We start from the raw sequence: 17,370 nt of genomic DNA on the forward strand, positions 1-17,370 counted from the left end.
ACCTGGATCTTGAGTTGGGGTGGGCTGACCCTCCAGGGAAATCTCCGGTCCCCCATCCCCTCCCTGCATTTCTGTCATGGAGCTGGATGTCTGGGCTTGATCTGGGTCTGCCTTCTTCATGGCGTGCCGCTTTGGGAAGACTGGTTGCTCTAGGTTTTCGGTGCCCGACCGCAACCTCATGCACAGGGCTGCCCTACTCTAGCCTAGCTATTTCGTTGCCCTGAAGCTAGGGGGAAAAAATAAACTGCTTGTTGGACTCCCTGGCTTTTCAGGCTGAACCCTCTGTGTGCCTGTTCCCCTTCAGGCAGCAAAGAAATGAAAGTAGAAAAAAACCCTCCCTGGCTTTGCAGGCTGCCAAAAGGAAAAATGTGTCCTTTTAAAATCCTGAGGTCTGTGCCTCTGGTTCAAAATGATCCCACCGCTCTGCCACCAGGTCAAGGCTAATTCCCCACTCTGGCACTTCAAGTGCAGAAGATGGGTGCCCGCAAGGATTCTAAAAATTAATACTGGCCACTCCAGGCTTGTATTAAACTCCCAAGGTTACAGCTTCTCTCTGACCTTGGGTTGGTAGAAGCTGCCACCACCTAAGTGCAGAACCCCTTTGAGAGCCCAGGAAGGCGCACTTGGGAATTCCTTCCTGTGGGGTACCCTCAAGCCCTTTCACCACCCCTCGGGGGAAGAGTTGAGAAAGAAAAACAAAGGAAATTAGCTGTTGCCACCAGCTAATTAAACAACATAGGCACAAACCTCTTAAGACACAAAAATTCAATTCTGTTCTTTAAAAAGGTAAATTTTATTAATTAAAAAAAAAGAAAATACATCTGGGAACTTCGGCTTTTGCTAGATTTAAAAAAACCCAACTACAAGGATTAAGCATCAAGAATAGCTTTCATGAGGTCCAGCTTAAAGGTTGCAAGCAAATCAAAAGCACTTGGGTTAGCACAGAGGAGTCCACAGCCATAAAGAAATAAAAAGAGATAAACCTAATTGTGTCTTCCTAGACATTTCCTGATCCACTTACATACCTGGAGTTCAAATTACACCTCTACCTCGATATAACGCTGTCCTCGGGAGCCAAAAATCTTACCGCGTTATAGGTGAAACCGCGTTATATCGAACTTGCTTTGATCCACCAGAGTGCGCAGCCCCGCCCCCCCAGAGCACTGCTTTACCGCATTATATCCGAATTCGTGTTATATCGGATCGCATTATATCGGGGTAGAGGTGTAGTAGTTTCTAGGTAGAATACTGAGGATTTTTCATACCTGGCCCCAAGCCTCTTACAGCATAACTGCACTGTCTCTTCTCTGCGGGAGAACAACCTCAGAGAGACAAAAGTGGAGTTGTTTTTCAATTTTAAAAAGTTCTAGCCTTCCGATTGGCTCTTTTGGCCAGGTGTCCACTCACTTCCTTTTACCTATGCATAGCAGTGAGACTTTTTAACCCTTTACAGGTAGAGCAATTAGAGAACAGCTACTCAGAGGGATTTTATAGCTACTGGCTGGCTGGGTGTTCATAAAAGGGAGCTTCCCCCCTCTTCATTTATCACACCCATATTAAAAAAAAGTCTTACAAGCCATTTTGTTTAGAGGCTTTAGTTCACCCAGGCAGCACGGAGGAGGAAGCAGCTCATCTGGAATGCAGAGGAGACAGGAGCTGGGCCTGGGAAAGGGTGGAATGAGTAGACTGGGACAATGATCCTGGAGGGAAACGAGATTAGGATGTGGCAGTGGGATGGAGGAGGAGCATACTGAGAGAAATTGGATGAGGAGCCCAAGGCAGGAATGAGGACTGGAAGCCAAGATAGAGAAGATTGGAACTGGGATGAGGAAAGGGCTTGGGGTGGAGGCAGGGTGGATAAAAATCAATGATTTTTTTTATTTAAATTGGATTTTTTTGATAAAATGCTTGAGGAAAAAACCTATCTAAAGATAAAGATATTACAGCTCAAAGATATCTCATCATGGAATAGGGATTATAAATTCTAATTCTATAGTATGAGACAATATATTCATGTAATGTTTAAGAAAAGTTTTGTAAATGAGTTCCAATAGTTCATGGATTAGGGACCCAAACTTACGGGGATCCAGGGGCTTCTGTATAGATTATTTAGGTTAATATTTCTATCTACCCACTGGGACGCAGTCCTCAGTCTAGAAGATACCATCAGAGATGCTTAGTTTTGCATGTTATCTCTGGAGACACTGTGGATTTGTGTCTCCAGAGATAACATGCTTGTTAACAGCAAAAATGTTTTAAAATAAATAAATAATATATAGAGGTGAGAAATAACAGACCTCAACACTATTGTCCCTCTGCAAATTTGTGTAAACCGAGTCAATCCCATACCTCTCTCTAAAAGTGCAAAGTTTCAAAAAGTTCAATTAATAGAAGATTGTTGGGGGTGGAATAGATCTGGACAAGGAGAAGTAGTCTGGAGATAAATGTGAGAAGACAGGGACAGGCAGTAGAAACAAAAGTGAAACTGCAGCATATTCCAGAAGTCTTGAGGTCTTTCTGAGTGTAGCCTTCATTGATTTGAGATCTACTATACCATTCTCTCACTAGAAGGAAAAACCTATAATGGCAGCTGGCAGGAAGAGACACCCAGTTTGGGAATAAGAACCATTCAAGAAATATATGTTTGCTGATGATGTTTTAAAGAAAGTTACACCAGTGGAAGTCACCTAAGCACTTAGATTCAGAGACCGTTGAAGTGATAATCTCACTTAACAGAAGTAGCTTCTTCTGCCGGTGTAGAAAGAATATTTTCTTCCTTTGGACTAATTCATTCCAAATTGAGAAATTGTTTGGGACCTGAAAAAGCAGGAAAGCTTGTTTTTCTTTTCCAGATTATGAACAAACAGGAAAATGAAGGTGAAGACGACTGCGTTAGCTGCAGAAGCCAATATTCTAAGTTTCTCATGTTGACCTGGCTGACATAGTCGATTTAAAAAAAAAAATTTTAATATTTCATTTAACTATTTTAGTTAAAAACAATTTTAACAAAAACAAGCCTGATTTTAAAAAACTTGAATGTTTAACTAAATTCAAAAATTCATATGCTTGTTTTGTTAAAATATTATGTTTGCTGTTGAAGAAAAAAAATCCAGAATACATAACGTCGTTGTTTTAGTTAAATAAAACAATTTAAATGTCTGTCTAGGAGAAAAACATCACCAATACAGCATGACAAGAAAATCCTCCAAAAATTAATGATTAACCTGTTGAATTGGAGATAGTTCACCTCCCAATGACTTCATAAATACCTGCTTCAATTACCTTTGGTAAATGAAATAATCAAACAAACATTCATTTTCTGATATAGCTGTAAAACTAATCTGAAAAGTTTTCAAAATAAATCACTTTAAAAATGTATAGTGTGTACCTTCTAAAAATGAAACCTGTATCTATCTCTGAGCTGTGAAGAATATGTTATAACAACCAACAAGAATGTACTTTTATGTAGAAATCCATGATTAAATCAAGTCTTCCTGACTAGTGATTTTAATCATGACTTAAATCAATTTTATTTAAATCAAATGCACCCTGGGTGGAGGAGAGACCACAAAACTACACTGGGACAGGCTGGAAGGGAGGAGATGGGGACACAGAGGCAGAAGCATCTATGACTACTAGAATTCATTCCTCTCAGTATACGGAATTGAATTCAAGATTTCTGAGCATCAGCATACATTTGCAGACCGCATATATCTATAAAATGTATTAGCAAGGTATAGGACATTCCCCTCTAGTGGCTATTCCAGATGACAATCTACTACTGGTATCAGTTACTCCATAAGGTTAACTGGTAAAAGTCTGTGCTGCGGATCTAAAGGTTCAAAACCTGCTGATGACCCATGTGGAAGTCAATACGGTTCCACCTGATGGAATGTTTTCTTCAGTAGATTATAGAATCGCAGGACTGGAAGAGACCTTGAGAGGTTTTCCAGTCCAGTCCCCTGAACTCATGGCAGAACTAAGTATTATCTAGACCATCCCTGACAAGTATTTCTTTAACATGCTCTTAAAAAAAATCACCAATGACTGAGATTCCACAACCTCCCTAGACAATTTATTCCAGTGCTTAACTACCCTGACAGTTAGGAAGTTTTTCCTAATGTCCAACCTAAACCACCCTTGCTGCAATTTAAGCCCATTGCTTCTCATCCTATCCTCAGAGGTTAACGAGAACACATTTTCATCCTTCTCCTTGTAACAACCTTTTATGTACGTGAAAACTGTTATGTCCCCCCTCAGTGTTCTCTTCGCCAGACTAAACATACCCAATTTTTTTTTTCCCCAATCTTCCCTCGTAGGTCATATTTTCTAGACCTTTAATCATATTTGTTGTTGTTCTCCGGACTTCCTCCAATTTGTCCACATCTTTCCTGAAATGTGGCGCCCAGAACTGGACACAATACTCCAGTTGAGGCCTAATCAGCATGCAGCAGAGCGGAAGAATTACTTCTCGTGTCTTGCTTACAACACTCCTGCTAATACATCCCAGAATATCACCTTATTATCTTCTAGGTGTTTGCAAATTGATTGCTTAATTATTTGCTCCATTATTTGTCCATGTACTGAAGTCAAGCTGACTGGTCCGTAATTCCCTGGGTTGTCCTTATTCCCCTTTTTATAGATTGGCACTATATTTGTCCTTTTCCAGTCCTCTGGAATCTCTGCCGGCTTCCATGACTTTTTGAAGATAATCACTAATGGCTCATAATAATAAAGACATCATATTTTATATAGTAAAACCGCATTAAAAGAACATTAATATTGCAGAGTCAAGCACAGTCATAATTGCATCTGCACAATTAAGATTGCATGGGCAACCTCAAATCTAACTTGAGTGTTTTACTTTGTATCTTAATGTTCTTTTAATAGGTTTTGATGTAATTGTGCCACACGGAATGTGGGGGGGCTTTAGTCATGGGCAAGACCTATGCAGCCCTTGTTAAGGGCTTTCCCTTTGCCCTTCCCCTGGTTCTTATCACGCAGACAGAAAGCAGAAGACCAGAAGTCCGAAGTGCAGGCAATGCAGTGTTTATTGGGGTTAATCGGGCAAGCATATCCATAGTTCTGCACACTTGCTGAGCCTTTTCCCTTCCCTCCTCCTTCTTAGCAGGCTCAAATATAGCTGCAGCACACACCCCTGGCTCCACCCCTTACAATTTATGGTTATATTCTGCCTTGGAGGGGTTTGAGTCTGAAGGCTTTGGTACCATCTCTTTTATACCTCATGGGAGGGGTAGGGAGTGAGGTTATGTAGTGGTCAGGAACACCTTTTCTCTGACTTTTCAGTGTTTCTTATGCCTCCACCCCATCCCCCTTGCCCCTCCTGACTGGTTGATTGACCTTGGCTTGAGAGAGGAGCCAGGCAGCCTTCCAGTGTCTACCCAACAATATTTTAGCTCTCTCTTATATTTTCTAAAAGCCCCATCTGGTTGTGGGAAATGCAACACACAGTGTCTTTGTTCCTTGTTCACACGGGATATAAAAATATCAAAAGTCAAATCCAAAATTCTATCTCAGGTTAACAAACAGGTCTATACACTAACAGTCCTGTTGGTCACAGCACAGAATACCAGATTTCAAAATTCTGCACAATTTGGAGACCCTCCAAACCTGGGCAATGTACCTGTCATCTGTACATTAGACCAGAGATTTCATTTATGTCTCCCCCCATTTCCTGGTCCCCAAGTATTTCAGAAGATAAAGGCTAATCAAGGATAGTAGATTTTTGTCATGTTATCAAGTTTTTGAAGCTAATTACAGTCTGAATCAAGTATCCCAGCTTCCCCTTTCTCTAGCACTGAACTTACAGTAAATGAATGACTATCTCAGAAGAACTACACACAAAGGCCTTGTTCATTAGAGGAAGTCCATTGTGCCCTCTTGGAATCTTGCAGATTTTCATCTGAGTCACTATCTTCAGTTCTCTTCTTCTGCCTAGGAGAGTGGCTTCCTTGATACCCAGTTCCTACTCTGGAGAATAGGAGAAATAGCTGCTCTTACCTACAGAATTTCTTGATATTTTTAAACAGCATGATTAACTAAGATTTTTTTTAAACTCATTTTCCAAAATGAAATGTAGGAACTCAGTTGGTCTTCAACTGCTAAAGAAAAAAAAAAGTCACACTCTTGAGGTAATAGCCCTAAAATACTACATTTGTAGATTTCAGGACTTCAGACCTTTTGGACTCCTTTTCTTTAAGCATAAATTTATATCTTCTCGTTCATTTGCTGTTGCACAACCAGGGAATTTGGAGCTGGATGAGTGAAAAACAACCTGAAGACCTGCATTGGCATATAGTATCTTTTGTGAGTGCACTTTACTGTGGGGGTTAAGTAAGCCAGGATATTCCATAGAGCTTTAGCATGCTCTAATATTGTTTTATTTATAGGGACAGCAACTCTCCAAGGAGCAGACGGCTGAAGGATATCCACCAATGTATGGGTGTTTTCCTGTACAAACTAGTCTTGAATACCTAAGGCCAATGCTATGCGCCTGAGCAGATCCTGATATGATCTGAAGTTTTACAGTACAGGAAGCAAGGATGTGGGTATTGTTGTGTCATGTGGTGATGAAGAGAAAGATGTAGTTGGGGCTAATGGAATCCCTTGGAATCCCAGGAATGACATCTGACTACCCTAAAGCTGCAGTCCGAATGGTTTCGGCAGGGGGCCCCCTGAGCTACAAGTGATCTTGCCCTAGAGTGAGCAGAGGACTGGGATTTTGCTGAACCAGGGGCTTCCCAGGGATTCCATGGAGGCCACTGTGGATAAGGATGCTGCATCAGTGGCTAGAAAACTGAAATGGTTACTTACCTTGTGCAGTAACTGTAGTTCTTCAAGATGTGTGGTTAATATGGAACTCAAAAGAGACTTTAGGTAATCCTAGAACACTCAAGAAGCTGACTGACGAGATATCTGAGCCATTAGCAATTATCTTTGAAAAGTCATGGAAGATGGGAGAGATTCTAGAGGACTGGAAAAGAAAAAAATATAGTGCCAATCTATAAAAAGGGAAATAAGGACAACCCTGGGAATTACAGACCAGTCAGCTTAACTTCTGTACCCAGAAACTGAATGGAGCAAATAATTAAGCAAATCAATATGCAAACATCTAGAAAATAATAAGATAAGTAACTGTCAGCATGGATTTGTCAAGAATAAATTGTATCAAGCCAACCTAGTTGCTTTCTTTGACAGGGTCATAAGTCTTGTGGATGGGGGGGAAGTGGTAGATGTGGTATATCTTGACTTTAGTAAGGCTTTTGATACTGTCTCACATCACCATCTCATAAACAAACTAGGGAAATATAACCTAGATGGAGCTACTATAAGGTGGGGGAATAACTGGTTGGAAAACCGTTCCCAGAGAGTAGTAATCAGTGGCTCACAGTCAAAGTGGAAGGGCAGTCCTGCAGTGATCAGTTCTGAGTTCAGTTCTGTTTAATAGCTTCATCAATGATTCAGATACTGGCATAGAGTACACTTACATAGTTTGCAGATGATATCAAGCTGGGAGGGGTTGCAAGTGCTTTGGAGGATAGAATTAAAATTCAAAATGATCTGGACTGGGGGTCATAGTGGATCACAAGTTAAACATGAGTCAATAGTGTAACATTGTTGCAAAAAAAGCAATCATCATTCTGAGATATATTAGCAGGAATCATGTAAGCAAGCATGAAAGCAAGACACGAGAAATAATAATTCTGCTCTACTCCGCGTTCATTAGGCCTCAACTGGAGTATTGTGTCCAGTTCTGGGAGCCACATTTCATGAAAGATTTGGACAAATTGAAGGAGGTCCAGAGAAGAGCAACAAAAATGATTAAAGGTCTAGAAAACATGACCTATGAGGGAAGATTGAAAAAACTGGGTTTGTTTCGTGTGGAGAAGAGAAGACTGAGAGGGGACATGATAACAATATTCAAGAACATAAAAGGTTGTTACAAGGAAGAGGATGAAAAATTGTGCTCCTTAACCTTTAAGAATACGACAAGACACAATGAGTTTAAATTGCAGCAAAGGGGGGTTAGATTAGATATTAGGAAAAACTTCCTAATTGTTAGGGTGGTTAAGCACTGGAATAAATTGCCTAGGGAGGTTGTGGTATCGCCATCATTGGAGATTTTTAAGAACAGGTTAAACACCTATCAGGGATGGTCTAGATCAGTGGTTCTCAACCAGGGGTCCAGGGCCCCCTGGGGGGCAGCGAGCAGGTTTCAGGGGGGCCAACAAGCAGGGCCAGTATTAGACTCGTTGGGGCCCAGGGTAGAAAGTTGAAGCCCCACTGCATGGGGCTGTAGCCCAAGACCCTGAGCCCCGCCACCCAGGGCTGAAGCCAAAGTCTGAGCAATATAGCTTCGAGGAGACCTCTGTGGCATGGGTCCCAAGGCAGTTGCCCTGCTTGCTACCCCCTAACGCCGGCCCTGGCTTTTATATGCAGAAAACCAGTTATTGTGGCACAGGTGGGCTGTGGAGTTTTTACAGCATGTTAGGGCGGCCTCAGAAAGAAAAAGGTTTAGAACCCCTGTTCTAGACAATACTTAGTTCTGCCATGAGTGCTGGGGACTGGACTAGATGACTTCTCAAGGTCCCTTAGAATCATAGGACTTGAAGTCCCAGACCATATCGGCTCCAATGCTCTTAGAGGACCCTGACTCTCCACAGCGGTTCCTAGTGCCCTGGCAGGCCTTATTGCCTGCTCAAGAAGGTGTTGCTTCAATAAGTCTCTAGCCACCTATGTCCTCTTCTTAAAAGACTTTCAAATAGAGAACCTTTAATGTGTCCTTCCCCCAGAAAATAAACATCTAGTGTGGGTGTCATTACTGGGATTAGCTGCCCCAAACAAAGGGCAGTGTTTAAATGCTGTGAGAGTAACTACTACTATCACTAACTATACTTTAACTATATACACGGTACAATTTTTTTTTTTCAAAACACTGAAGTCAAGTGTGAGGGAAGATCACACTAAGCATTCCAACTCTAGCCATGGTCAGTGAGAAGGAGCTGATGAGCTATGAATGGAGATGCATGAACGCCAATCCTTTGGGTATTGCCAGGCAAAATTCTTCAACATTAGTGCACTGGGCATGCACTCACCTAAGTGGAATTCAGATCTGCAATCACTCCAGGAACTCTAGATATGCTGAAGGAGCAATTGGAGAGATAGAAGAACCAGGACAAGACAGAGTCATAGAAAGAAGGATAAGATTTCAAGAGCTTGGTCAATGGTGTTTAAAGGTGTTTTACGGGTAAAGGAGGACAAGGACTGAGTACTGGTTTTGAGCTTTTGCTAGGAAAAGGTCATTAGAACTTTGGCAAGAGCAGTTTCAACAGAAAGCAAGACTGAAGGTCTAAGATGGAACTGAAGGAGAGGAACACCAGACAGATTGTGGACAGCATGTTCAATGAGCTTTGAAATGAAAGGGGAAAGGGACAGTTGTTGGAGGTGCAAGTGGGTCCAAGGGTGGATATCTTTAAGATGGGAGAGACTAACGCATGCTTGTATTGTGAGAGGAAAGAGCCAGAGGAGAGCAAAAGGTTAAGGAGACGAGCAAGGGAAGGGATGAGAGGGAGCATGAGCGAGATCAGGAGATGGAATGGACCTATGGCAAGGGGAGGTGTTAGAGGAGGAGAGCAGGTGAGAAACTTTTGCATCTGTGACAGGGGAGATGAAGGAGAGAGTTGTGGCAGGGGAAGGGAAGCAGGCGAATGGGAGGAGGAAAGTCATGTTGTATGTTGTCAATTTCTCTTGGAAGAAGTTAACAAGATCCTGTGCAGAGAGAGACATGGAGGCAGGAGGACGGGAGGGCTGGAGGAGTGAGTCAAAGGTAGTGAGAATTCTGCTGGGATCACGAGTGTAGTATTCAATTAGCTTGGAGAATTAGAGTTGTTTAGCAAGGAAGATGGTTGAACTGAAAGAAGAGAGAGCAAATTTGTAGTGGAGGAAATCAGCTTGGTCATGGTATTTCCACCAGAGTTACTCTGCAGCACAAGCTTGGGAGAGGAGGAAGAGGATGTAGGTGGTGAGCTACAACTAGGGGTTGGCAGGGCAGATCTCACAATGGGAGAGGGACAATAGAGTCAAGGGTGGAGTAGAGTGAAGCATAGAGAGAATCACCACCATATCAATGGAAGAAAGGGAAGACAGGGTGGACATGGAGGGGAGGGCTGAGGCCAGGCAAGAGTCATCATCGCTGATGTGTTGGAAGTCACAGAAAAGCCAAGTGACAGGGCAAGAGGGTGGAGGCTGATGGGTGATGCTAAAAGAGACCAAGAGGTGATGGTTAGAGCAGAAGAATTCAGCAACAGAGATTGGAGAGAAATCAATGCTTGGTAAAGACCAAGTCAAATGAATGGCTCTTTGGATAGTGGAAGAGTTGAAACAATGAAGAGGTGAGGGCAAAGAAACAAGCAGCTAAGCGGTTGGATGGGTCATCAATATGGAAATTGAAGTCAACAAGGAGGGTGTGGGAGACTGAGAGGAGAGGAAAAGAGCCAGGAGCCAAAAATCAGAAAGGGAAAGCTGAAGGGGGGAGTTGGGTGGCTGGTAAATGACAACATGGAGGGGGAGAGAAGATTGTATTCAGTGCTGTTTGTAAAAGGAAAAGAGCAGAAATGGGAAAGCAGGAGGGGTTGGCAGGAAGGGATGGAAAAGTAAGAATGGGAGAAAACCTGAATACCCCCGCCACAGTCTGATCCAAGATGGTGAGTGAGAGAGAAAGAGCCCCCTCCACAAGAGAGGGCAGTTGCAAAGGCAAAATCAGATGAAGGGTTCCAGGTCTCTCAGAAACCCAGGATCCAGAGGAAGAGAGACATGAAGAGGTCCTAGATGACATCTTTTTAGAGATGGAATGGGAGTTCCAGAAACAGCAAAGGAAGGGGAGGAGGGGGAGATGGGTACAAGGTTAGGAATGGTGGTACTAGCAGTGAGGACAAGTTTAGGAAGTAGAGATGGAGGAAGGGCCAGGGTTGGAGCAAAATGTCACCACTGTGCAGGTGGGATGAGATGGGAGATTAGGGTGGAGAGAAGCAGGTAGAGCTGGAGAGGGGTTATGGTAACAGGAAAGGAGAAGGACAGATGTCATGATGCAGAAGAGGGGTGTGGTGAGAGGTATGGGGGAGTGGCAGATTGACAAGAGGAAAACATGAAATAATTATCAAATAAGTTACAAAGAACTGTAATCACTTCAGTTCCAATACTGACTGAATTCCAACCATTTTTTGGGAACTGAGAATAGCTAAGAAAAACACTCCACTCCCAGTACCAAACAAGACACCTGGATCTCTAACAGCTAAAAATATCTTACCTTACCACTTCCATCTTTTTTCAGGCCAAGGACAAAGCTAAAACTTAAGGAAGAGAGACTTTCACACAGTGCTGAAATGACAGCTAATACCACCAACAGTCTTTCATGATCTATATCCACTTCTGTACAAGTTGAAGAAATTGGTCATCTTTTTGAAAATAGACAACGGCAGACTTCTGCCATGGAAACAGACTTGAGCCACCTTCACAAAATCCTTTGGTTTGCTCCTATTCATGGAAGGGGTTGGTAGGATCTCTAGATATAGCACCAGAATGTAGTAGATGATTGGCTGAAAGCCAGTCTCATTGGGACTAAGAGAAGAAATATAAAAACATGGTAAGTCAATGAGAGCCTGAAGCTCACTCAACCCTGAGCTGAAATCATCAACACCAGGAATATCATGACATTCACAGAAGTAGAGTTTATAGCTTCTGAAGTGCTCAATAAAACCCTTTATCAGCATAATTAAAACCACTTTATATTCCTTTTTAATTAAATGTATATGCCCTTTAGAGGCTCCTGAACTTGAGATCTTGAGGCATCTGCTCTGAAACAGGCATCTCAATGGCTACCTCCTAAGACATCATGCCAACTAGATCAGATTGTATTGAAATATGGAGTGACACATTCTTTATGATAAGATGACAAAGACTCACAGCTTGAGTGAACCAAACACTGCCATCCCATTAATAATCATTTTCCTTGTATTACGAACAGCAAAAAAGTGTCATTCAGAGGTTATTCTTTGGTCAGGAACTTAGCTATCAGATGTAACAGAAGAAAGATATAGTGTGAGCTTCCCTCCCCTGTAGTTAAGAGAAGAAATCTCTTAACTAGTAGTTTCTTCCCACAGCTTAGTGCACAATGCCAGTAGTTAGCTCAAAGCTTCTCTCAGGGTGAACCAATATTGAAAAGTTCATGTCCACTACCCCTGATTCAAGAACAATTTGAGTGGATTGACAACCAATCAGGTTAGTCCGCTTACTGTGTTGCATTCATGCCAATTAAGTGGCTGCTAGGAACATCTTGAGATACTATCCTCTCCCATATCTGCAGGGCTTCCTGATAAAAACAGTATGATCCTGTCTGTCCCAAATGGTTTACGCAGTACACAATGACCCAACTATCTGGACCAGACCAACTTTAGGGATACTGCATCCTTGAATGTTACTAGTCTCTGAAGATAAGGTTGTCCTGATAATTCATATGCAGATTTTTTTATTCCTGTAGACACTAAGTACCTTGGGGGAAGTCCCCCTGCATGGACGTTTCATCCTCAGGTGCATGAATCTACAATTTGGAGTGGAGGAATTTGAAGTTCATCCCTAAACCAGTTTGTACCTGGACTGCCAGCAGTCCAGTCCAGCTCAGCTCACAGATCACCCCATCACTCAGATGTGATGCAGGTACCTATGTATCAGTTGAAATTACTAATACCTCAGGATCCACAGAGGTTGTCTCATGTGGATGCTTTCCATGAGTACAATGAAAACTGCTGTAGGCATTAGATCTACCCTCTTTGTTCACACCTACTGACCTTGGTACCTGAAAGAAAAGACAAAAATAGAACAGACACAGAAGTCAATTGGGCAGGTGTCTCAGTGCAGTGGGAGCTATGAAAACCAAAATCCTAATGCATCGGGCAACGCAAGTTTCACCAAGCACCAGAAAAGCCCTGAATCTCCAGGCAAGAACAAACACTTCAAGGTATGAAGCCCCTAGTGTCTCCAAACCGGGAGGAGTTGGTACTGTTGAACAACTTATCTTCACTGGGGTGAGAGCTCCAGCCTAAGGACACTATACAACGAGAAAAGTTGAAGGGGTGTCAATTGAGACAGTAGGCAGCCCTAACAGCAACCCAGAGAAGCTTAGTATTAGCTGTAGCCTGAAAAACTCTGACTTCAAGCAACAAGAAGGTTGTTGGTTCAAGATGCCTATTGTTTAAACCAACAGATTTAGAAAGTTTGGAGAGGTACCACCTTCACTATATGGAAGAGCACATACCTATGAAAAGAAATCCACATACCTATGAAAAGAAATCCACATAGCTAGATGTCTTTTGAAGAATGGCCTCTCACTTGTAGCACTAAAATGTATTTATTAATTTTACCTACAATTTGGATTTACAAATTACAAAACCCTGAAGCATTTTTTTTAATTCAGCATTTTTCAGTCTTTCCCTTCAAAATGATAAGAACACGTGTACAGTGAATCTTAAAAAATGGCATTACATATTTTACCCCTGTGGGAATTCTGCATCACTGCACATGCACAGAACTCATGTCCCCTGAAGATATTTTTTTCCCCTGTAGAAAATACATTCTGCTCAGGAGGTGCTGCAATTACGCCTTTCACCCACTAGGGCTGCTGTGACGCCAGAAGATGGGGCAGCCAGCTCTGAGCTGGAGAAGCCAATCACGGAGAGGGAGGGGGGGAGGTTGCTTTCCTCAAATGGGTAGGGCACAGTGATTCTTTTGTTTCATGTCTCTCACCCTACCTTTATCCTTTAATTTATCTCCTCCCCAACCCCACTCTGTGTGTGTGTGTACCTTATTTTCCAAAGCTGCACTTCTCTGGTTAGAAAAGCCCCTACTTGGTTTCAACTTCAGTCACTGCTCATTCCAGATTGTTTCTGTGCTACTTTGGTTCCTGGCTTTATAAAAGCACAAGAATGAAAGCAAGCAACTCACAACCAACCTCCTTAGGCCAATACTACAGGACCTATTTTAAAAGGTTTCGCTCTTCTTGGAGCTCATCAGCTGTAGGTAACGGCCTAAGTTTTAAGTACTTTTCCCCTTCAAATTGCAAGGAGGGAGCATGATGGTGCAATTATTTTTTCACCTCAGTGAGCATACTTAGTCCTTCAGTTAGTAAGTATCAAACTTTTCAAGCATTTAAGTATAAGTCACACCTTCCATACTTTTCTTCCACTCCTGCACCCTGGAGAAAAATCAAGAACCAAACTGATTCAATTTTTTTTTTTCATAAATTAAATACATCTCCCTTATTAAAATCCCACATGTGCAATCATAGATGTTTGTCACCCTTCAAATTCTGCCTAATCTACTCACCTACAATGAGAAATAGAACAAGATCCACAAAAAGATTCACTCACTTCTCTTTTCTCCCCTCTTTTATCTCCCTCAATATCAAGTTTAAACTAGCGTAAATGATGGATTCTCTGTAACTTGAAGTCTTTCAACCATGATTTGAGGACTCCAGCAGTTAAGCCAGAGGTTAGGGGTCTATTGCAGAAGTGGGTGGGTAAGGTTCTGTGGCCTGCAATGTGCAGGTGAGACTAGATAATCATGATGATCCCTTCTGACCTTGAAGTCTATGAATATCTCATTCACTATCTCCATCCCACAACCTAACACTATATTCCCTTACCCTCCCCACTTCTTACCAGCTTCTCTTTATCCCTTTCATCTTCAACCATTCTGATTCCCAGGTCATTTCCCTCAGCAACTATGGACACTAGTATGCTTTAAAAAAATTCTTTGACGAGACGACTCTTTCTGTCACTTTGGGGAAACAGTCAAGTTTAGAGGTTAGTTCAGATGGAAATTCAACACCACTTTAGACAGAAATTTAGGATGAAAACATAGGACCATCTTACCCTTATGAAACAAGTAAGTCACCCTGCAGGCACAGCTCAATGTTTTGTCTGTTTGAAGCAATTGGCACAAAAAAGGTTGTTTTACTAGATAGGAAGACTGTTCCCTTATTACTTAACAGTTCAAACTGTGTTCCCGTAAGTTTTTTGAACAACAAATCGAAGAGTAGAAGATAGCGTACACATACACATCATGCAATACTGTTAAATATTTGTAATTGAATCCAGCACGTGAACCTTTCCTATATCATTAATGTCTTTGGTGACTTCTCATGGTTGGTCCACCAGAGCTCTGCTTAGTTGTTTCTACCAGACTGTTGTTCTTCCCATCCAAGTGTATTGTTAATGGGCATCTCTTGTGAAGGATGCACCATTCCTGCAACACCATTGCCCTTGCATAGTTGAGAAGAACATGTACCTCCCTTGCTTGTTTAAGTAAAACTTTGTAGTGGTATTGTCTGTGACCACCTGAACTACTTTGTGTTGGAGATGGGCGTTGAAAGCATTCCTGCCTCATCAGATTGCTCTTCGTTCCAGAAAAGTTTCATGCAACCTTTTCTGCAGGGAATTCCAAAGTCCTTGAGCCGGGAGCTTGTCACAATGAACACCCCAACATACGCTGGAGTGCTCGAGACAGCCAGAGAATCCTGCCCCTTTTACAGCCTTATCCCTAGAAGGTTCAGAAACAGGGAGGGGTGTGTGAGCCCTCCAACAAACATGGCTAGTTAGGTTCCAGTGTCTGAGCTGCATGCAGCTGGTGCACCCCCTGAAATGGGAATATGCAGAGGCCGCTCAAAGGAAAGCCATCAGTTTCTGCCCCTCACCCACAACAAAAATATCTTCTCTGGTGCAGTCAATACAAAAAATTGTAGTATAATGAAAGGTTAAGATTTGGTGTCAATGTAAAATAAAAAAATCAAAATCAGTAAGTACAAAGAATACTATACTGCTTTTTTATACTGATGGGAAGGAGGGAGGTATGAACTCTTACTGACAGTTCTAGTCAAGGCCTGATTTCCTATGTGGCACATTAGACCAGAGAGACACAATGGAGACAATAGAACTGTATGTTGGGCACACCTGAATTACGTGGCCTTCTCCATACCCAAAACACATTACAGGTATAATTTGCTCTTCTCTACTGGAGGACTCCATAGCAAGTAATTTTTTTAATACGTATATATCATAGTACACCTACAACTCCAAATGTATAATTTGCTGACTATCCTCCTACATAACCTGAATGACTGTACACTATATTACTGACACTAAAACCAAGCCATGTTTTCATAACATCTTGCCTCTTGTTTTGTTCACTAATGAAAATATGCTTCTGGATTTGTACTGGTTTTATGTAAACAATATATAAATGAGTAAAGATTTCGAAAGAGTGCTAGGAGAGATTAAATTATATCGAACTTCTACAAATTCTCAAAATGATGTTCTGAATATTAGAATAGTAGTTTTATTAATAGAATTGAAATGACATCTATTTGGAGTTATGAAATGAGTTGATTATAAGGTATTGCAGGCTTATGCAAAGATTGCATGTTTGCATTTTAGTTAGACTGTGTAACAATTAACAGACAGTTTTTTGTAGTGACCAATATTGTCAGAAATTAGTAACATTAAAATAATGTTATATCATAGAAATGTAAGGCTGGAAGGGACTTCAAGAGGTCATCTAGTCCATTTCCCCATACGGAGGCAAGACCAAGTATACCTAGACCAGTACTGATCAGTATTTGTCTAACCTGGTCTTAAAAACCTCAAATGATGGGGATTCCACAACATCCCTTGGTAACGTATTCCAGTACTTAACCATTCTTACAGATAGAAAGTTTTGCCTAGCATTAACCTAAACTTCCCTTGCTGCAGATTAAGGCCATTTACTTCTTGTCCTACTTTCACTGGATATGGAGAACAATTGATCATCATGCTCTTTGCAACAGCCCTCAACATATTTGAAGACTATTAGTAGGTATCCCCTCAGTCTTCTTTTCTCAAGATTGAACGTGCCCAACTTGTTTAATCCTTCTTCATAGGTCAGGTGTTCTAAGCCTTTTATTATTTTTGTTGTTCTCTTTTGGACTGTCTCCAATTTATGCACATCTTTCCTAACATGCGACACCTAGAACTGGACACTGTACTCCAGCTGAGGCCCAACTAGCGCCGAGTAGAGCAGGACAATTAACTTCAATGTCTTACATACAACGCTTCTGTTAATACACTCCAAAATTATATTAACCTTTTCCACACCTACATCACATTGTAGATTCATTCAGTTGGTGATCCACTGTAACCCCTAGATCCTTTTCAGAAGTACCACCATCTAGCAAGTTACTTCTGATTTTATAGTTGTGCATCTGATTTTTCCTTCCTAAGTGTAGTACTTTGCACTTGTCTTTATTGAATTTCATCTTGTTGA

At 41.7% G+C, this 17,370-nt stretch overlaps 1 protein-coding gene across 1 annotated transcript in view; it reads right to left on the minus strand.

The window, feature by feature from the left end:
• The window catches only part of DTNB (dystrobrevin beta), a 346,393-nt gene extending 335,005 nt beyond the window's left edge, over positions 1 to 11,388 (minus strand). The window contains exon 1 of the mRNA XM_065400623.1: positions 11,327 to 11,388. Coding sequence (XP_065256695.1) covers positions 11,327 to 11,340 — 14 coding nt within the window. The 5' untranslated portion in view covers positions 11,341 to 11,388. The remainder of the gene's footprint in view (positions 1 to 11,326) is intronic.
• Between the last annotated feature and the right edge of the window lie 5,982 nt (positions 11,389 to 17,370).

This window comes from Emys orbicularis, chromosome 3 (genome assembly GCF_028017835.1).
Source record: "Emys orbicularis isolate rEmyOrb1 chromosome 3, rEmyOrb1.hap1, whole genome shotgun sequence".
NCBI lineage: Eukaryota > Metazoa > Chordata > Testudines > Emydidae > Emys > Emys orbicularis.